General features: G+C 33.5%; 2 protein-coding genes across 2 annotated transcripts in view; one reads left to right on the plus strand and one right to left on the minus strand.

Annotated features, from left to right (window-relative positions):
* The window catches only part of LOC132731566 (myb-binding protein 1A-like protein), a 35,549-nt gene that overhangs the window by 9,944 nt on the left and 1,866 nt on the right, over window positions 1–23,739 (minus strand). Inside the window, exons 2-7 of the mRNA XM_060717757.1 lie at window positions 22,102–22,155; window positions 4,186–4,290; window positions 2,968–3,025; window positions 1,929–2,074; window positions 1,106–1,381; window positions 196–353 (exon numbers count right to left, since the gene is read on the minus strand). Coding sequence (XP_060573740.1) covers window positions 196–353; window positions 1,106–1,381; window positions 1,929–2,074; window positions 2,968–3,025; window positions 4,186–4,290; window positions 22,102–22,155 — 797 coding nt within the window. The remainder of the gene's footprint in view (window positions 1–195; window positions 354–1,105; window positions 1,382–1,928; window positions 2,075–2,967; window positions 3,026–4,185; window positions 4,291–22,101; window positions 22,156–23,739) is intronic.
* LOC132731552 (E3 ubiquitin-protein ligase TRIM71-like) lies at window positions 10,841–13,794 on the plus strand. Its single transcript, XM_060717743.1, has 2 exons — window positions 10,841–11,039; window positions 11,494–13,794. The coding sequence occupies exon 2, from the start codon at window positions 11,501–11,503 to the stop codon at window positions 13,265–13,267; it is 1,767 nt and encodes a 588-aa protein (XP_060573726.1). The 5' UTR covers window positions 10,841–11,039; window positions 11,494–11,500; the 3' UTR covers window positions 13,268–13,794.

A 23,739-nucleotide genomic window follows, 5' to 3' on the forward strand; every position in this document is an offset into this window, starting at 1 on the left:
TTTACTGAGCCATGAATATTCCAAGTGATAGTTTATAAAAATCCATAAAAAAATCATGGCTTATGTTTATTTAAATAGGATAGCTCATACTTCAAACTGTTCCATGCTTTCATATCTATTTGCCATGAAACTGAAATATTATTATAAATGAAATCATTTTTAAAAAAAAAAATATTATGCCAAAAAAATAAATACCTGATTTTGAAATCCAACAATTGTCTGGTTTTCTGTTTATCCATTTTCTTGCTCTTAGACATACTTCTGAAGGCTGAGGCTAAAACACTGTCAAGTTTGAACATCTCACTGTCTGAAAACTCAATATCTTTGTCATCATCATCTTCATCATCATCATCCTTTGATAATAAAAGATAAATGTAAGTGGAATGTAGCAAATAACAATGCTTAGAAAAGAGAAATTATTTTTTTTGCTATTGTATCTACTTTGCAATGCTTTTGTATTCATTTCTCAAAAGTTTTTTTTTCCTTTTCTATGTAGTGCTTTTAGTTTTTCAATATCATGAACCTTCTTATGCTTCTGTTGCCTTTTGGTAATAAGACTGTTATAGTTATTTAATATTTTGTATGGAAGTCAAAATACTACTTTGTTTACATTTTGCTTATATAATCAGCTACTATAATGACAAATAATTTCACATTTAGCACTTCTTTCTTTAGGTGATAAGCATCTAGCATGCTCTAAAACTGTCACTTCAACATTATATAACTCATGTTTGATCTTCCTAAAGAAAGAAATATTTCTTCGTTTCTGAGGCATAAAGTGCCTTTAATGTTTCAATTTACTCCTTTCTGAGGCATCATGTACCTTTAATGTTTTAACTCACATAAATAGTGTTGGCAGTCTTATTGATACATGCTAAAACTGCAATCAAAGAAAGCAAACAGGTGGCCAAGATGCAATAAATCAATACTGATCGGACACCCTATGTATGTAATCGATTTAGATAAAAAAATGTGTAATTTAAGTCTCAAGTAAAGGAAATTGAAAAAAAAAACTTAAAATGTGTAAATGGTTCATTTATCTAGCATAAATTTACACTGGACTATTGAGTTAATGTTAAATATAATCTATTTTAATAATATTAACCTCATCATCTGAATCACCAGCTGCATCGCCAAGGGCAACCTTCAATTTCTCCTTTAGTTTATCCGATACCATAACATCTGTCTCCTCCTCAATACCAGAATCATCACTATCTTCATCATCGTCATCATCATCATTGTCATCATCATCACTTGAACTACCATCATCATCAACATCATCATCATCTATCTGGGTTTTATCATTATCATCCTCATCATCACCATCATCTTCGACACCTACCATGCCCTCTTCACTGTCTAAACTAGTCTGTTCCAATGCCTGACACAATCAAATATATATATACTTCACTGTATAGTACAATAACAATTCTATACATGCATGTAAATTAAAATAAGCAAATTAAGTTTATTAAGTAAATATTTACATATCTTCATTTTCATAATTCTGTAAACAGCTATAATGATTTTATATGCCACTAAAATAATCTGGTCAGCTTGTTTACCTGAAGTTTAAACAGACTTTGCATAGTTTGCTACTTCAAAATGGCTTTGAAAAAATTGATGACAGATCCATGTGCAGCTTTCAAAACATTAATAGTGTTTGTTGCATATGTAGTTTTTCTGTTTGTTAATTAAGGCTTTGTCTACAGTAACTGACTCTACCAATGCCACCAGTGCAGACCATGATCAAAGTATAGTGTTATGGTCGTGCCATCTATATACTCAGTCAGTGCATATTTTGAAATTTTCCCTATAAATGATTAATTGTTTAATCCATACTGAAAGATGGACAAGTCCATTTAAGATATTTCAGCGAAGTATAACAGGTTAAATTGAAGCGGAATTGTGAAGATGAAACAACTTACATCAACAATAAGCTGTACAGTAGACGTGGTCACATGATCGGCCAGGAAGGTCATCGCCTGCTTTGCAATAAACCTTGATGAAGCGTTCTCCTTAAACATCATACTAAGTAACAACTCAGTGATCACATCTATCCATGCTGGTCCATCTGGAAACAAAAAACACTTGGTACATGTCACACAGTTTATCATACACATGTTCCGATTTTTCGACTCCGTAAAAATGGTATTGCGCAGCCATGCATATATTTTGATGTGACGTTAGTACTTTGATTTTTCTCTCCCTACTGATTTTAAACCTAAACTTATCAATTTTTTTGTGGTATTAAAATGACTGCTTCTTAATTTCTGAATCAGTAATCACACCAGTGTGGATTGAGAGAGTCAAATGAGAATCCAACATCTGATAGGATTCAATCCAACTGTTTAGACAGTGGTGGAAATTAGCACTTACCAAATAGCAATCAAATTAGTAGATTTTTCTCTGGGGGGTATTAACAAATCCCAGTCTGACTTGCTAGCATATTTTTATAAAGTTTTATATTAATATTAAAAGACTGCTCTAGATTAGGAAAGACATGCTTCAACTTTACTCTGACTTATAGCTCAATTATGGCCAATGTTGTAGTTTGCAGAGACAAACCAAGCAGACCCACAAGACAAAAAACCATGACATCTTTTCTTTTCAAAACCTAGCTTTATTTGCCATGTAGCTAGTTAGTACATGTAAAGTTTCTTGTAATAATGATCAATTATTATTATCATATATATTTGTGATAAATCATGGAAGACCATGTTATGAAATAAGTACCACAACGTACCATACATTACACAAACATTACAGTGTATACAATAGTATAGTATAGTAGATACATATGGAGTATTGTAATCATTGTACACATATGGAGTATTGTCAATAATATACACATATGGAGTACTGTAATCATCATGCACCTGAATCAGTTGTTCATACATTGAATGAAATTATTGCAATCAGTAGAAAAAGTTAAATGATTGAAATAAAAACAAATGTAATCATTACCATCTTTGGCAAGAGACTTTCTTCTATTTGTAGACTTTTTATGACACACATATAAATCCTAAAATATATAAATAAAAACATCATTATTACTCTGTGGCAAACTGTTATGTGGTTAATCATTATTGTGGCAAATTCTTATGTGGTGAATCGTTATTATTGTGAATTGTTATGTGGTTAATCATTATTGTGGTGAATTGTTATGTGGTTAATCGTTATTGTGGTGAATTGTTATGTGGTTTAATCGTTATTGTGGTGAATTGTTATGTGGTTAATCGTTATTGTGGTGAATTGTTATGTGGTTAATCGTTATTATTGTGAATTGTTATGTGGTTAATCGTTATTGTGGTGAATTGTTATGTGGTTAATCGTTATTGTGGTGAATTGTTATGTGGTTAATCGTTATTGTGGTGAATTGTTATGTGGTGAATCGTTATTATTGTGAATTGTTACATTACCATGTGCCTATGACAAAGGTTAAGAAAATATTTTTATTGATTACTTGTCTATTTACTTAAATAATGGCAATAGCGTGCATGCAAATAAAACGTTGTGCTAGACATTCATTACGTCTATGATGAAGAATATTTCAATATTTTTAATACAAAAAGCACTGCTGTAAGTCAATCAATCTATTTATTTAAGATCTCTTATATGTCCCAATAATATCAACCCCTCGCAAGGACTTACATATATATGCAAAACTAATGTAAATAATTGTTTCTGTATAGGGAGTTAATTGCAAAAATAAATCAAGTGCAGGTATATGGATTACATTTTTTCATTATATATGGTTATAATAAATTTCCTCTCCCTGGCCTACATACTTGTTTTGTTGTTTTTTATCAGTAGCACTTACAGTTCAGGAGATAAGTACTGTGATAAGTGTAATGAAATGGGAAAAAATTCAGAGACCAAGTAAGTTTAACAAATGATTCTTTTACTCTTACTGTCTTAATCAATGTTACACAAATGATTCATAAACTTAAAGGTATACTAGGCTCATTCTTGCGTAAAATATTTAAGTAAAAGAAATCTATGAAATTCTTACAGAATTTGTCCAATTTGTCTAATTTGAATAAAAGATTGATTAAGTTATGTATGGGAAGCTTCATTCCATATTACAGGTCAAGTAAAGTTGGTCTTTTCTTTAAAACAAAAACTGTCTGAAAGGTCCTTCGACATGCAGGTAACTGAAACTAAAAGAAAGCCTTTCCTTACCAGTAGGGATTCCTGTAAGTTCTGAGGGTCTTCAAACATCTGTAGACCAAAGTATATAAACAACAACTCAAAGGTATGACCATCTAGAATCTCTCCTGGGTTTCTCTGTAACATATAACAACCCATGATCAATATATTGTAGAATATTTACTTCTTAAAATGTTACATTACCACATCCCCAAATAAAATCATTTTCCCCTTCCTTTTATATAATCTATTGTGAGGAATGACTAATCCCAAGCTATGTTGTATGTTAAGATTATTTAAGGCATCAGGTATACATGCAAAGAATAATTACGGCTGTGTGTGCAAAGATAAACTCAGGCAAAGATTAGTTAAAACATTTAGTGTGCATGCAAAGAATTAAACAGGTATAAAGTGTTCATTCCAAGATTGAATCAGGCATGAAGTGTACATGCAAAGATTAATTCACACATGAAGTGTACATGCAAAGATCAATTCACACATGAAGTGTACATGCAAAGATTAATTCACACATGAAGTGTACATGCAAAGATTAATTCACACATGAAGTGTACATGCAAAGATTAATTCACACATTAAGTGTACATGCAAAGATTAATTCACACATTAAGTGTACATGCAAAGATTAATTCACACATTAAGTGTACATGCAAAGATTAATTCACACATGAAGTGTACATGCAAAGATTAATTCACACATTAAGGTACATGTAAAGATTAAATCAGGCAGTAAGTGTACATGCAAAATATTAACTCAGGCATTGATTAATTTATGTTTACATTGTGCATATGGCATAATGTCTATAGTATATAAAGAATATATAAAGAATAAAGTGTACATGCAAGGATTATTTCTGGCATAAAGCTCTAATGACACTAAACATAACAGAAGCATCAATGTTACATAATCTTTTTGGAATATTTCCTAATATGAAACAAGAATTTGTAACAGAGTTACCAACGTCCCCCGCCTCGGGAAGTTTTATATGAAGCATAAAATTGTGCTATTTCAAAAGATTGAGGTATGGATCTCAGGACATTCAGTCCAAAATTATGATCAATGCTAGATCTGCAAATGCAACAATAAATTTGTTAAAAAAATAAAATGAAACAGGGAATTTAAAAATCTATCATGTTAAGCTTTGACCTCTAAATGTGACCTTGACCTTGGAGGTAGGGGAGCAGGTGTTGTGCATGACATAACGTCTTATTATTGAGACTATTTGTGCCAAGTATTTTCAAAATCCCTTGAACTATGAAGAAGTTTTAAATTGGACACAAAATATACCCTGTAACTGACTATGTAAATCTTTGACCTCTAAGTGTGACCTTGACCTTGGAGGTAGGGACACAGATGTTACGCATTACATATTATCTAATCATTGTGACTATTTGTGCCAAGTATTTTCAAAATCCCTTAATCTATGAAGAAGTAATTGACGGGACACAAAATATACCAAATAACAGACTCTGTTAACCTTTGACCTCTAAGTGTGACCTTGACCTTGGAGATAGGGGTGCAGGTGTTATACTTGACATATCGTCTTATTATTGAGACTATTTGTGCCAAGTTATTTCAAAATCCCTTGAACTATGAGTAAGTTCTAGATCCAACACAAAATATACCCTATACAGACTATGTTAATTTTTTACCTCTAAGTGTGACCTTGACCTTGGAGGTAGGGATACAGGTGTTGCGCATGACACATCCTCTTATTATAGTGACTATTTGTGCAAAGTATTTTCAAAATCCTTTGATCTATGAAAAAGTTATTGACCGGACACAAAATATACCCTGGAACAGACTATGTAAGTATTTGACCTCCAAGTGTGACCTTGACCTTGGAGGTAGGTGACCGGTTTTTGCGCATGACACATTGTCTGGTTATTGTGAACAATTATGGCAAGTATTTACAAAATCCCTTCATAGATAAGAAAGTCATGGACTGGACACGACATATACCCTCAAATAGACAATGTTGACCTTGAATGAGCAAGTGCGACCTTGACCCTGGAGGTAGGGGTCTGGTTGTTGCGCATGACACATCGTCTTATTATAACAAACATTTGTGCCAAGTTATTTCAAATTCCTTTAATAAATGACAAAGTTATGGACCGGACACGAAATACACCCTGTAACAGACTATGTTAATATTTGACCTCAAAGTGTGACCTTGACCTTGAAGGTAGGTGACCGCTTTTTTCGCATGACACATCGTCTGATTATTGTGAACAATTATGGCAAGTATTTACAATATCCCTTCATAGATAAGAAAGTTATGGACCGGACATGACATATACCCTCAAATAGACAATGTTGACCTTGAATGAGCAAGTGCGACCTTGACCCTGGAGGTAGGGGTCTGGTTGTTGCGCATGACACATCGTCTTATTATAATAAACATTTGTGCCAAGTTATTTCAAATTCTTTTCATAAATGACAAAGTTATGGACCGGACACGAAAGTGTGACGGACGGACAGACTGACGGACGGACGGAGCCTATTTCTATATCCCCCCTTTTTTCTTCTAAAAGGCAGGGGACAACAAGCAAATTCGTTGAATTTATATCCCCCACCGAGTACTGGTTATTACTAACACAACATTGAAGACATTAGGCTTTATTTATATATTTATCATGGCATAAACAGTAACATTCTTTGTACTTGATAAATACTCAAGGCAATAACAGAGCCATAACTCTGTGTTGAATAGTAATATCTGGACATGCCAATGAGATGTAAATTGCCTTTGTGTATCCATGGTTACCATAAAGTTTTGATCAAATCAATACAGCAGTTGCAAAGAAATAGCTATATTGCTCTATATGCATACTACATAACTAATTAATGGCCATAACTCTGTAATAAAGGGCCTGGTCTGAATAACTTCAACAAGGAAACAATATGCACATCTCCTCTTGGTATTAATGGTTCCCATAAAGTTTAATTGAATTCCAGCCAGCAGTTGCAGAGAAGTCGCGCAGAAACAATTATTGCTCTATATGCATACTGCATAACTAATCAAGGGCCATTACTATGAGTTAAAGTGTCTGACCGGAACAAGCCGATAATATGCACATTTCTTGGTATTGAAGGTTCCCATAAAGTTTTGTGAATTCCAGCCAGTAGTAGCAGAGAAGTAGGGCGGAAACGATTTTTACTCTATATGCATACTGCATTACTAATCAAGGGCCATAACTCTGAGTTAAAGTGTCTGACCAGAACAAGCCAACGATATGCGCATCTCCTATAGGTAATGATGATTCCCATAAAGTTTCATTGAATTCCAGCCAGTATTTGCATAGAAGTAGCACAGAAACGAATATTGTTCTATATGCATACTGCATAACAAATCAAGGGCCATAACTCTGAGTTAAAGTGTCTGACCTGAACAAGGCTATGATATGCACATCTCCTCTTGGTATTGAATGTTCCCATAAAGTTTCATTGAATTCAAGCCAGTAGTTGCAGAGAAGTAGCGTGGAAACGAATATTGTTCTATATGCATACTGCATAACTAATCAAGGGCCAAAACTCTGAGTTAAAGTGTCTGACAGGATTAAGGCGACGATATGCACATCTCTTGGTATAGAAGGTTCCCATAAAGTTTCGTAGAATTCCAGCCAGTAGTTACAGAGAAGTAGCACGGAAACGATTATTGCTCTGGTTGCATACTGCATATCTAATCAAGGGCCATAACTCAAAGTTTAAGTGTCAGACCAGAACAAGCCGACGATTCGCACATCTCCTCTTGGTATTGAATGTTCCCATAAAGTTTCAATGAATTCCAGCCAGTAGTTGCAGAGAAGTAGCTTGGAAACGTATATTGTTCTATATGCAGACTGCATAACTAATCAAGGGCCATAACTCTGAGCAAAGGTGTCTGACCGGAGCAAGGCGACGATATGTGCATCTCCTCTTGATATTGAAGGTGCCATAAAGTTTTGTTGAATTCCAGCCAGCAGTTGCAGAGAAGTAGCGCAGAAACTATTTTTGCTCTATATGCATACTGCATATCTAATCAAGGGCCATAACTCTGAGTTAAAGTGTCTGACCAAAACAAGGCGACGATATGCACATCTCCTCTTGGTATTGAAGGTTCCCATAAAGTTTTGTTGAATTCTAGCCAGCAGTTGCAGAGAAGTAGGGTGGAAACGATTTTTACTCTAATCGCATACTGCATAACTAATCAAGGGCCATATTACTCTGAGTTATAGTGTCTGACCGGAACAAGCCGATGATATGCACATTTCTTGGTATTGAAGGTTCCCATAAAGTTTCGTTGAATTCCAGCCAGTAGTAGCAGAGAAGTAGGGCGGAAACGAATTTTTACTCTATATGCATACTGCATAACTAATCAAGGGCCATAACTCTGAGATAAAGAGTCTGACTGGAACAAGCTGACAATATGCGCATCTCCTCTTAATATTTATGATTCCCATAAAGTTTTGTTGAATTCCAGTCAGTAGTTGCAGAGAACTAGTCCGGAAACGAAATTCAGACTGACACAGATGGACTGAAGGAGGGACTGACGTACGGACGGACAACCCGGCGACTATATCCGAAATTTTGCGGGGAGCATAAAAATGTGTGATTGATTAGGTGGTAAAAGATTTAGGCGATAAATAGTTTGTTTTTATATAAGAATTATCGAAACCCCTATTTGTAAATACTGATGTAAACAGATAATGAAAGAAATAGCGATTTTGAGCTGTACAAAACATGTCACATATTATACGATCATAATATTTCTAAAAAGCTACCCTTTGAGTTTGTGTATAATTATGGACATTTATTGTGTACGGAAGTGTTTCAGTTTAACATCAAGTTATTTCTTTTCCTTTGTTTACATATGAATATTCAATATAAACTTAAATACAACAAGATTGCATTTGAGAAAAATGCTATGCCACCGCATGGTTCAAATTTCATAGCTGTACATTAAAGGACAAGAAAGTAGGTCACATCATCAAAATCTAGGTCACCTGATATCAAAGTTCAATTTTACAACTCAAACTGTGCACATGGTCAAAATGTCATTGCTGTACATCAAAGGACAAGAAAGTAGGTCACTGTCCCCTTGGGCAAGGCATAATTTTGACCCAAGGGTTTAATTCAAAACAATTTTGATACAGGTCCACCAAACAACATTTCAAGTCAAATATCTAAGCTATAGCTTTCTCCCATTCAGAAAACATTTGTTTTATTTTCTGTTTTTACTATGTGTACATAATGAGAATCACTGCCCCCGGGCAGGGCCAATTTTGACACCAGGGTAAAAATTTGAACGACTTTAGTAGAGGACCTATAAATGATATTATATATCAAACATCAAAGCTCTATGCCTTGTACCTTCAGAATTTTTTTTTATTTTATATTTTTCACTATATGTACATAATGAAAATCAATGACCCCCGGGGCGGAACCAATTTTGACCCCAGGGCTATAATTTGGACAATCTTGCAAGAGGTTCACTACACAATGTTTCATGCAAAATATCTTAACTCTAGCCTTTGTAAATTTAGAGAAGATGATTTTTTATGTTTTTACTATATACATATAAGGAAAACCTTTGGCCCCCGGGGGCGGGGCTAATTTTGACACAAGAGGCAAAATTTGAATCACTTTTGTAGAGTACCTTTAGATGATATTATTTAACAAATATTAAAGTTCTAAGCCTTGTACCTTCAGACAATAATATTTTTTGATTTTTTACTATGTGTATATATTGAAATCAATGACCCCCAGGGCGGGGGCAATTTTGACCCCAGGGCTATAATTTGAACAATCTTGCTAGAAGTTCACTTCACAATGTTTCATGCAAAATATCTAATCTCTAGCATTTGTCAATTGCTAGAAGAATTTTTTTTGAAGTTTTTACTATAAGTTTTTACTATATACATATAAGGAAAACGAATGACCCCCGGGACAGGCCCGATTTTGACCCCAGGGCTATAATTTGAACAATCTGGGTAGAGGTCTACCAGACAATGCCTTATGCAAAATATCTAAGCTCTAGGCCTTTTGGGTCTTTACAAGAAGGTGTTTTAAGTTTTTACTATATGTACATAATTATAGTGAAAATCAATGACCCCGGGGCGGGGCCGATTTTGACCCAAGGGCTATAATTTGAACAATCTTGGTAAGGGTCTACCAGACGATGCCTTATGCAAAATATCTAAGCTCTAGGCCTTTTGTGTTTTTACAAGAAGGTATTTTAAGTTTTTACTATATGTACATAGTGAAAATCAATGACCCCCGGGGCGGGGCCAATTTTGACCCCAGGGCTATAATTTGAACAATCTTGTTAGAGGTCTACCAGACGATGCCTTATGCATAATATCTAAGCTCTAGGCCTTTTGGGTCTTTACAAGAAGATTTTTTAAATTTATTCTTATAATTCCTTTTGGTTGCCATGGCAACCAGATTTCTGCATGGAATGAAATTCTTTGAACAACTTTGGAAGCCCTTCACCCAAGGAGCAATCCTGCCAAGTTTGGTTGAAATTGGACTAGTGGTTTTTCACAAGAAGATTTTTTAAGTTCACTATATAGTCTATATAACACACACACAAACACACACACAAACACACACACACACACACACACAGGTGAATCGCTATATGCCACCGCATCGCAGATGCTGCGGTGGCATAAAAAGGAAGTTAAAAACCCTATCTTTGTGTACACAATAATTTCATGTAACACTATACATCTTAGGAATGTTTTTGGATTATCTTATAATACCTATTTATATGGTATATACACTTATGAAATATGTACTAGCGGATAGAAGAAAATTGACTTGACAGAGAAACTAAAATTATGTACTTAAAACATATATATTCTAACAAGCATGATAACCACTGGTAAGATATTTATTTAAAAGTTAAGTAATCAATATTAACAATTTTAATAAATTCATCATACAGAGAACTATATAGTTACAATGTAAATATATATTCATGAACATTAAAATTTTGTTGTACTGTAATAACCTTGAAAATATAACATGTATTTTTTCTATATCCCACTCAAATTCCTCCCGACTTTTAATGGTTCATGTTTAATTTTTGTAAGGTCAGGGTGGAGATGAAAACTACTTCAGTCATTAACAAAATGGCAGCTCCCTAAGAGCTAAAAATACTGAAATATTGCAACTTATTGCTACTCATATTAAATGAAGCACTCAAGGTTGTACTTAATTGTAGAATCTGAATAAATAAAACTTGCAGCTAACATTTAATAAACATGCACAGTTAACACTAATTTACTGCTGCACCGTTAAATATAATGTATATTTATGCTATTTGTCTATTCCAGATTAATAATGGCTGTCCCCGGTAAAAAGACATCTCAGAAATTCACATCTACACTATTTCAAGGTGGTGCTGAAGATTTTGACATTTATTGTGAAATATGTGATAGAGATGATATCAGGCTTCCTGCCTTTGGTTACTGTGTAGATTGTGAGGAACACTTATGTTCATCTTGTTTCAACACTCACAGACGACCAAAACCACTACGTCATCACCAACTTTTAGATAAAGATCACATGCCAAAACAACAAAAACTCCATGGATCATCAAAATCTACTTCCAGTCCACAGATTGGTGATTTTACAAAGCCTTGTAGTAAACACACCAAGGAAGTGATTAAATTCTACTGTCATGACCATAATGCTCTTATATGTAGTGTTTGTGTGACCCTTGAACACACACCAACATCCTGCCATGTGGACTACATACCTGATATATCAGGACAGATTTTAGACAGCACCGAGTTCAAGGAAACTCTGAAAGATATTGATAAATTGACAAACAAATGCTCCCAGATTACAAGTGACCTGAAACAAAGAGTTGCTAAATCAACAACTTCTCTTAAAGATGCTATAGCAGAAATTGACAATTTCAGAAAAGAGATAAACAAGAGATTAGATGAACTAGAAAAGGAGGTTAAAGATACTGCTACAACAATCCAACATGACAACAACAAAAAGTTGAAAACAACAGAAACAACATGTGATGACATCAACAAATCACTTCAAGCATCAGCTGATACTCTGAAACATCTCAATTCAAACAAGAAAACTGACCAACTGTTTACTGAACTTAAGAAGGCACAGCAACTGATTCAAGATGATAACAATCTAGTATCACAACTACCAACAATCAATGATATTGATGATTATATCTTTGAACCAAATCAAGCTATCAAGAAATTCTTTCAAGATCAGAAATCATTAGGAACATTGAGCAGTAAGAAAAAGAAACAGCCAGCTGAACAAAAGAATCAATGTGCAGAAGCAATGAAGTTGTCTACTCCTATAAAAATCAATGCTAAATCATCCTCAGATAAAAGTAATTGTAAGATTTCTGGTATAGCTGTTTCTCCTCAAAATCAAATATTTGCAGTGGATTTCAATAATCAATCTATTAAAATGATAGACATCAATAGTGGAACAATCAAACAAGTTAAGCTTATCTCAGGACCCTCTGATGTCACCATGGTCACCACAGAATCACTTGCTGTTGCATTACCATACAGTGAAACAATACAGTTCATTTCATTCTCCCCATACTCACTCTCACTGAAGAACAAACTGAAGGTAGATGGAGAGTGTTATGGTATCAGTCATCATCAGGGAAAACTTGCAGTCACATTTCTAAAACCTATTAAACTACAAATCATGGACTTGAAAGGTAATACTGAAATTACTGTTGATAAAGATTCCAATGGTTGCAATATATTCAGTCATCCTGGGTATGTTACAACAAACAGTCATTCAATCTATGTATCTGACTATTACAAACCTGCAGTTCTACGATTTAACTGGCAAGGAGAGATGATAGGATTAGTAGGAATTAAAGGACTAATGGGTATAAACCTGTTAGATGATGGGTCACTCTTAGTGAATAGTAACAAAAGTCATTGTATATATAGAGTAAGAGGTGATTTGAAAGACACTAAAACTATACTGGAGGATGTAGATAGTCCTTTTGCTGCATGTTGGTGCGCTGAAACTAGTACACTTTGTGTTAGTAGATTGAAGGAGGATAGTGATGATAAATATATCAGATTGTATAAAATGATGTAAAAGATATGATATGACATGTCATGACACTAAAAATTGTATAAGTGCATCAGATCATCATCATTCATTCAACTTATTCATCTTATTAAAGAAATTATTGTAACATTATGATATCACATATAACTTAAGTTTTGTAGTTCTATGGATGTACAGATGTTTTATTTTTTACAAAATAAATAAGATGTTTTATTGATATATCTGTTGTGAAATTGTGGAAAAATAAAAGCAGAATACAGTAATGCATAATTCGTAATACATAATGCTTGACAATAAATTGCTCAAAATACATAACACTTAAAATGTAGATATAATATATCAATTCTGCAACTTTGCAGACAAAACAATTTTTATTTTACATCATTTAACAGAAAATGTAAAGGTGAAGATAATTGCTTCATTGATCAATTTTTAGAATTTTATGTGATATAAAAGATAATTTTATTTTTTATTGGCATATTGATTCACAGTAGTAAAATAAAGATTGCTGTAATATTAATATTGTAAATGTGTATACAAAGAAAAATGTAGCAGATTTGCAATAAAAAAAAAAGAAAAAAAGGAAAGAAAAAAAGAGAGAAAAAATCAAAATGGGATTGCAGTAAGAGTTCTATTTTTTAACAATCACCATGTATCATATTATAAAAATCAATCCCTTGAATAGTTTTGATACATAGAAGAAAATTGGTGATAAGAAAAAATGGGACAGTATGATATAAGAGCTATGTTGTTTTTTTCCTCTCTTTGTCTTGTAAATCTCATAATCTATATATATTATACTAATACATGTGACACTTTGTACATTTTATGCCATATAATGTTAAATTTAACTATTTTTAAAGCATATTTCTAAATGAAATTTAAGTATTGTGACTTCAATCTCTTTATTTGTTTCATAACATACGAGGGTTGATCAATAAATTCGTGGACACACTCCATAAATTGTTTTTTGGGGGAGGGAAAGTTAATATAATTATATTTGACATTTATTCAATTATTTATCAATTTAATGTGTAAGTTTCAAATAAATAATCCATATATTTTATCCGAAATGACAGTTTTCAGAAATACATGTAAAGCTGATCGCCGCAGCTCATTTGCAACTTATGTTACGTCGTGACGTCGGCGTTACATCTTCTCAAAAACAATGCAGCACCAACTTCTACGCATCGTTCATGCCTGTGTACCCACCGAATGAAAATGTTCTTATACAATGAAGTATCAAATGAACGCAACACAGACAATGCCATGGTGTGCAAATCATGGAACCCGGTTAACTTGTGTCCCTTTAACTCTGCCTTCAATTTCACTCGCATAACGTTCGCATCGCAACAAGTTTAATTGGTCTGCCGCATCTCATATCATCCTGAAGTTTTTCTCCACCCTCACAGAAGTGTATGTGTCACTTATAAACTAACAATTAAGACACTTTTTTGTTCCAGATACAATTTCCATGTTTTCTATAGTTTGCTTTGGCGTCATACCAAGATTAACACAGAACTTAATTACTGCCCTCTGCTCCAACAACGTCGTGCTCCTCTCTGGTGACACACCCCTGTCTCCATTAACATCTCCAACAAACAAAAGAAATAGTTGCGACGCTTGCTTTTTTAAATGTTCTATAAACGATATGAAAGAACGTTGCCGTCATTTTCATATTTTAAAGAAGCACGTCAAAATAAGGACAATTTTTAAGTATTTCAAAATGGTAAATATAACTTTTTTTGAGCTGCGGCGTTCGTACGGTATAGGGTTGCTATGGCGATACATATAATGAACAAAATGAGATTTGTTTTTAAAAAAATCACAATATATTTGAATAGTATTAAATTCTTCTCCTAAATAGCAAAAAATCTTTATAATATCTTGATTAATTATTAAGTTATTAATAGTGTCCATGAATATATTGATCAACCCTCGTACATGTATATAACTTGAATCTGTATAAAAACCCAAACTGTATAACAGTACAATTTTCAAAGGAAAATTTGATCTAATTTACAATTTTCATCACCAAATCGTATCCAATTACTTATAGAGTTCCGGCAAGATTTTGATTCATAATATCAGGTAATCATCTGTGTGGATTTTATGACCTTATGATAGATGTAATAATTTTATCTCTTCATAAGACAACAATTTTCATATTTAAAATTTTATCATGACATACATGTATATAGCATGAATCTGTAAGTTTGATTAAAACCTTATATAATAGCCTGCTTGAGGCAACTGATGATATCCATGCAACCAGTGCAGACCAACATCAGCTAGTCAGTTAAGCTAACTGCACAATCTGATCATGGTCTGCACTGTTTGCTATTCAGTCAGTTTTTATTTTAAAATTTCCCCTAAAATGATGATTTGTTTTGTCCAGACTGACAAATGGGTTAATAAGTTTGAGATATTCAGCAAGATAAAGGTAAAAATAGAACTATTTCTATGGTAAGTTTAAGACTTCATGTTTTTGTTGTATATAGAAATATTTTATTAAACATTTAAGCAAACAAGTTTTATGTTTTACTTTCATTTTCCTGTGCATTGAAGGGTGCCTATGTCCATACTGAAGGGTAGCAATAAAACTTTCACAGTAAACTATAAATGTAACAAAGAGTTGTCACATGAGTGATGTTTCAATTCCACCACCTCTCTGCATGATTGATTGATTGATTGATTTTCTTTGACTGGAAGACCAGACAGTCAAGATAACCTATGAAAGTGCAAGCACATATTTCCAGTAGGGTTCTTACCTCAGCAGACTCCAGAGACAGCTATGAATCTGGGAATCCGGGAACCAGACCCTAGCTCTTATTGAATAGACACTTAGGTTTTTTTCCATGCCCAGTGTATAGCACTGATACATGCAAGGATTACCTGGGTTTCTTACCAGTATACTTCTTAAAAGTAGGTGTGTTTCAGAAAAATCCCAAGGGTGTAACACAGGATAGAACCCGGAACCACAGGAGTGACCGTCAGTGGTCTAACCAACTGAGCTATCGCGCATGACACATGATTTAATGTCAGTCCAATTATCCGCCATATTTTAAGGTGAATATTTAAGTTAACAAGAGCTGTCTGTAGGACAGCACGCTCGACTATTCTAAGTGCTTGATAGTAAAAGAGCCTTGATAATGTTAAATTTTTTAAGTTCACAAATATGGAGGGCGTTCGTTGCCAAAATTCCAGACATGTAATGTGTTCCTTTTTAAAATGACTTTTGAAAATGCGAACTTGTATGCCTACCATTTTTATTGTATGCCTCTTAATTCAATCTTTTAATTGAAGGTTACCGCCTTTATATAACAAGTTTACATATATATCGTAACAACTGACCTAACAGCTAAAACGACAACAAATTTACAAGTTCGTATCTTCCATTGCATGCAATACATATGCATGTTTGCACACTTATAGATCTGAAATATACAAATGAAATGTAAAACTCGAATACGGAAAATAGAGTTTAGGAAAACGTGTTACCAGTTGTAGAACTACAAGAGTACGTTAACACAGTAACGTGTTTAAAATGACAAAAGTAGATTCACAAAGTTAAACGATTTTAAGTCAAGCATAACGCCCCGCCCCTCTCGGAGTATTTACGAACTTCTATTGCGGACAGGTATAAAACGGCGCCTCTCCCATATTTTTAAATAAAACTGAAGGGCAACATACGGCATTTTTCATAACATATATAAGTTACATTTGTTACAAAAGTTTTGTCACTAGCAACATCACTTGAAAATTGCTGATTTTACCATTTATGATGAAGATAACTTATGCATTACCTTATTATTTAACATCGTGTTCTTATCAGTTACAAATTATTTATCATTTTAGTGATTAGCCTGTCCGTGCTCTGCCTAGTGCCCTGTCCTGTGTTTTGTTTGGGGTCCGCCTGGGCTTCTTGCCACTTGTTCTTGTTGCTGGGTCATGTGGGGTTGCGTTCATTAAGCGCCGCCTTTCCTTGTTGATCTTGTTTATCATATATTCCTGAGAAACATCGGCGATTTGGAAATTTTTAGGGGAAACAATGACCAACTTCAAGGGAGTAATTTTATTGATAATGTAAAAACCATCCAATATTCTCATTGGTATCACTGAAAAATGTATTGGCACAAATTTCATTTTCAACAAAAACTATGCAAGTATTTGCAAAAATAGGATTTTAAAGCGGCCACCGAGATTCCTTTCCGAAATCAAGAAAATACTTATCCGTAGCACATATGTACAATCTTTGATAAGGTATTTTCAGTCTGACTAAAAACTTTTTGCACTTGTTCATTATGCCTCATGTACAGACTCAATCAAACCGAGTCTGCAATTCTTATGTAATTTTGTAGTGATTAATGCTTCCGAGGGATCACTTTGTTTCGAGATTTTTATACTTCACAACAGCAGGTGTCAAGTGCCGTGTGGCAGCTGTAAAAGTTGCCCCGTACTTCACTTCAGTGTTGTTATATTTTTCTGGTCCTTCGGGATCATTGATGCCAGCGCTAGTAAGTGTTGAGAATTGAGTACCGTTCAAGCCGGTGCTAGGGGGCGTGAGGGATGTTGCACTTGTTCATTATCCCTCATGTGCAGACTCAATCAAACCGAATCTGCAATTCTTATGTTATTTTGTTGTGATTAATGCTTCCGAGGGATCACTTTGTTTCCAGATTTTTAATATACTTGTTCAAATATCTCAAATGTCTTAAATTTCATTCAATATTCAATATCCTTTTTGAATAAAGTATCTAAAGGAAGCGACGTTATTTTTTTCCGAATATATGAGTGTGGATTTAAGAGAAAAAAAAAATAAACAACGATAAGTTAGAATACTTCTACGTAATTACTTTTCACTTTTAAGGCATCACTAGAAAGTTCATAAAGGATTCTTTTACTTGAGTCTAAAATTATCAAAATTGACCAAGAAATAAAAAAAGTAAGTAGGGGGAGCCATGTTTCTCTTACTGAATTTCAGAGTGTGTTTTGTTGTTTTTTTTACTTGGGGATCGTATGCCGTTTTTCATGGTATGGCACTTAAGTGTCACATTGAAGGTTCCATGATAATCGCCATATTAACACATCTGCGGATGTTTCAAAATTCAAAATTGTACCGGTTCGATCATGTTGAATTTTGCTTAAGCCGGTGCTAGGGGGCGTGGACGATAACTTGCTCTTTCCATTACCGTCCATGAGCAGGCTCAATCAAACCGGGCCTGCAACATTCTCAATTTTGTCGTTTTGAGCGTTCTTTAGGGATTCTTATTTTCTCTATTTTACAGAAAGTAACATGATAAATTTTTTAACGAAAAGTTAATTCATTTTGATTTAACTCATTTTTATTTTTAGGCATTATATAATTATATATCATAAATCGTATGAAACACACTTTTATTTCAATCCGAAATTATCAAAATATATTATGAAATAAAAAAAAAAAAGTTTGGAGGGAACGCCGTGTTTTTCTTACCAATTCGAGAGTGTTATTTTCAGAGTAAAAAAAAAAAACAACAAAAAATCAATACATCTATTTAATTCATTTTTATTTCCGAGGCACTCATAGAAAGCTTATGGAATAATCTTTCATTTGATACCAATAATATTGAACTTTTTATAGAAATAAAAAAAATTAGAATGGACGCCGTGTTTTCCTTCACTTAATTGAGAAATAGGAGAGGGGCGACGGGTATTATACCTGTCCGTACATTTCCGTGATAGAAGATCGTAAATACTCAGAGAGGGGCGGGGCGTCATGCATGACTTAAAATCGTTTAACTTTGTGAATCTACTTTTGTCATTTTAAACATGTAATTGTGTAAACGTACTGTTGTAGTTCTACGACTGGAGACACGTTTTATTAAATTATATTTTCTGCATTCGAATTTTTAATTTCATTTGTGTTTTTCAGGTACAGATATATTTCTCAAATTTTGTAAAAAAGCTTTGTATTTTATGCAAAAGGGAGTAAAAACTTGTAAATGTTTGTTGTTCCCTGTTAGGCAGTTTTTAAATTTAATGTAAACTTTTATTTTAAAAACGGGGCCTTTTAATTAAAAAATTTGGATAAAGAGGTTTTTTTTTTGAACAATAAAAATTAAAAAAATGTTCGATTTTTATTTTTAAAAGAAAAATTTTAGTCTAATTTTTGGGAACGATCCCCCCCCATACACAAAAAAGGGGTAATTTTTTTTATAAAATTTATTTTTTAGGCCTTTTTTTTACCCTATTGAAAAGACTATTCGGGGGTTTCACAAGGGTGTTTTTTTGAGTTTTAAAACTAAATTTCCATGAATACATAAATTTGGGCAAGGGGTTTTTTTAAATTTTTCAAGTAAAAACACTGCTTTATTTTTTGAATGCATAAAATTGTCCCAAAAAAGGCACAAAACCCTTCAGTAGTTATTGAGATAACGCTGCTTACAAGCAAAACTTTACCATGAATTTCTAAGTTGAATAAGGGGAGAAAAATCAGCCTAAATGCAAGATAGAATTATGGATCTTTGTCAGTGACCTACAATTATGACCCTAAATGCATATGTGAAGTTTTAAATAAATATCTTTAATAGTTATTGAGATATGTAAAACTTGCATGTAAACATTAACCAAGAGACTAAGTAGAAAAGGGGATATGAATCAGCCTCCAATTATGACCCTAAGTGCATGTGTAAAGTTTCAAGTAAATATCTTTGAAGACCTTTAACCAAAATTTCTAAGTTTCAAAGGGGCAAATAATTCTGCAAATATTGCAGGCAGAGTTATGCAATTTTGCAAACTGATGTACATTGTTACTATAAAAAAGTATTTTAAATTTCAATTGAATATCTCAAGCAATAATTCAGATATTTGACTTAACAAAAACACTTTAACCAAAATTTCTAAGTTCCAAGGGGCATAATTCTGTCAATATTGTAGGCAGAGTTATCCAACTTGTCAATCTGATGTACCTTGTTACTATAAATAAGTATTGTAAGTTTCAATTGAATATCTCGAGCAATAATTGAGATATTTGAATTTACAAAAAACTTAAACCAAAATTTCTAAGTTAAAAAGGGCATAATTCTGTCAATATTGTAGGCAGAGTTATCCAACTTGTCAATCTGATGTACCTTGTTACTATAAATAGGTATTGTAAGTTTCAATTGAATATATCAAGCAATAATTGAGATATTTGACTTTACAAAAAACTTTAACCAAAATTTCTAAGTTAAAAAGGGGCATAATTCTGTCAATATTGTAGGCAGAGTTATCCAACTTGTCAATCTGATGTACCTTGTTACTATAAATAAGTATTGTAAGTTTCAATTGAATATCTCAAGTAATAATTGAGATATTTGACTTTACAAAAAACTTTAACCAAAATTTCTAAGTTAAAAAGGGGCATAATTCTGTCAATATTGTAGGCAGAGTTATCCAACTTGTCAATCTGATGTACCTTGTTACTATAAATAAGTATTGTAAGTTTCAATTGAATATCTCAAGTAATAATTGAGATATTTGACTTTACAAAAAACTTTAACCAACGCAGACGCCGACGCGGACGCTGACGCTGACGCCGACGCCGATGCCGGGGCGACTACAATAGCTCTCATATTCTTCGAATAGTCGAGCAAAAAATGAAACAAGATTGCTTTCGTGAAAATGCTATGCCACCGCATTAATACAGCACTAAATAGTAATGTAGGAACAGATTTTTTTTTAGATTAGTGGTTAAATCTAATGTTATTCAAATAAAAGATCAAAGTGGGAATCTATCAATGCAGTTGAGTCTTAAGTGAATTTGGTGGTGAAAGTCATATTTCACATGGCCAAAATTCCATGACTGTACATCAAAGGACAACACAGTAAGACACTTTGTCAAATTTTAGGCCAGCTGATATCAAAGTTCACTTCACATCTTAAAAAAGTGCACATGGTTCAAAGTTCATAGCTGCAATTATTAAAGGACAAAAATGTAGGTCACATCATCAAAATCTAGGTCACCTGATATCAAAGTTCAACTGTGCACATTGTCAAAATTTCATTGCCTAACATCAATGGACAAGAAAGTAGGTCACTGTCCCCTTTGGCAAGGCAAAATTTTGACCCAAGGGTTTAATTCAAAATAATCTTGATGCAGGTCCACCAAACAACATTTCAAATCAAATATCTAAGCTGTAGCTTTCTCCATTTCAGAAAACATTTGTTTTATTTTCTGTTTTTTACTATGTGTACATAATGAGAATCACTGCCCTGGGCAGGGCCAATTTTGACACCAGGGGAAAAATTTGAACAACTTTGGTAGAGGACCTATAGATGATATTATATAGCAAACATCAAAGCTCTATGCCTTGTACCTTCAGACAAAAATATTTTTTTATTTTTTTACTATATGTACATAGTGAAAATCAATGACCCCTGGGGGTGGGGCCAATTTTGTCCCCCAGGCTATAATTTGTACAATCTTGCTAGAGGTTCACTACACAATGTTTAATGCATTTAATAGAGGGCCATGGCCCCTTATTCTATTGTTACGGAATGAACTCTATTGTTCTCTTTTGTTCTGTTTACAGTTAGATGGCCCTTTAGTCCATTTTAGTCTCGGACGGACGGAAGGACAGACAAAGCCAAAACAATATCCCCCTCCTGATTCCATCGGTGGGGGATAACTAGAAATTTGTCCTGTGCCCTGGGCATATTCCACTGTTTTGACAGTCTATGGGCGGACAACATGAAAGTGGGACAGACATTCAAATCTAAAATTGGCCCCCTCCTCAAAAGGGGGGTATAAAAATCAACGTCTGTCACAATGTCAGCTGAGCATAACATCTACATACAATTTTGAATTAATTCTAAAATAAATTTGTCCAGACACTTACCTTTTTATTGATTGTTGAGATAACACTACTTAGCTTGTTCCACTCTTCCTCAATCTGAAAAAACAGATATAAATATTAGCATGAAAAACTTGCATAAAATACCAAAACTTGTACCTGAAATGCATTGGTTTTGAGAAAAAAATTCAACTAGTGTTCACAAAGAATATAGAACAGAATTGAAATTTTAATCAAGACTTGCCATTGGTAGGGTGTGTGGACAGTTACTTCCAATTTCCAGTACTGTCCATAAACAGGTTCAATCAAACTGAGCCTGCAACATTTTTATTTTTGTCATTTTGGGCTTTCTTTAGGGATTCTTTTTTTCTCTATTTTATTGTCACATAAGTGTTATTTGTGCCATGTGGAGGCAGTAAAAAGTCGCCTGTACAGTTTGTTTGTACCTCCAGGCAGCGGGAAGAACTAAAAGTATTCTCAATTCCTGAATTCTGGAGTAAGTCTATTGAGGAATAGGTCATAATTGAACAAGTAAGTAAAAACTGTCTTTATTGAGTCAACTAATTTACTGACAGTCCTTCTGATGAAACAGAGAGAGAATTTAAGTTCGACACAAGTCAACTGCCAAAGTTTGTTTGTATACCCCCTGGATTAGCTGGGAAAAACCCAAAACATTCTTCATTCCCGAGTAGGTCTAATTACTTCAAAAGTACAAGCAACAGTCTAATTAACCTATTGTGAATGATAGTGCACTGTGAAACTATAACAGTAAAGTCTGTAAACATGCCAATTTAAATGTAACATATATTCAACAGGATAGGGCATTGAACACTAAAGATCTTTATTAAACTTGCTGCACTTTGATTGATAAATTGCCAGATAAAAATCAGACACTTGACTAAAGTTGGACTACTTTAAAAAAGTAGCCTACTTTTTTCATAAAACCAATCGTATCACAGACCTGACAATTCAATAAGTAAACAGTCTTAAATGACAGGCCACTTGAGTGGAACGTTAAGTTTACAGATAACAAAGAAAGCTTGCTGACAAAGCAAAACAATCAAAATGTTTAAAATGAACTTTCTTTTTTATTTGCACCTTTTTTTATTGGCACAGAAATCGTGTCTTACGTCATAAAAACACACATTTTTTTATACACAAAATTTATTTCGAATATCTTTTTAAATCTAAATCAATGGGTATGAAATGGGGAGAAGTCCTACCTTTAATATTCATTTTTTTTGTGTAAATTTCAAATTTACTTTTAGAGAAATAATTGAACTGGGAAAAGACAAAATTGTAAGGATGAAATGTGTTTTTAAGAATATTTGTGTTTGTGTGTGCATTTTTTTCTCTCATTTTTTTAAAAATTTATTTATTATTATTTGTTTATGGGGAGGGGCCGTCGGATGTGTTTTTTTAAAGTTTGATCATTATTGACCTGGGAAACAAAGCATAAATTTAAGTTAAACAGATTTACAGATAAAGGCCTGCAAGGACTTAAGCTAGCTTTAGTCAATTTATATCTGACAAAGATTATGCTTACTTTTAAAACGATTTATTTATGGTGGATAAATTTTCAATGACTTCCTTATAAGTGTCAATTTGAAAAATCTAAGACTGTCTACCTTGATATTATTCCTGTGTAATTCAACCATCAATAAATCTAAACTACCTAAAGTA

Source organism: Ruditapes philippinarum, unplaced genomic scaffold (genome assembly GCF_026571515.1).
Source record: "Ruditapes philippinarum isolate M1 unplaced genomic scaffold, ASM2657151v2 ctg2187_1_1_1_1, whole genome shotgun sequence".
NCBI classification, from domain to species: domain Eukaryota; kingdom Metazoa; phylum Mollusca; class Bivalvia; order Venerida; family Veneridae; genus Ruditapes; species Ruditapes philippinarum.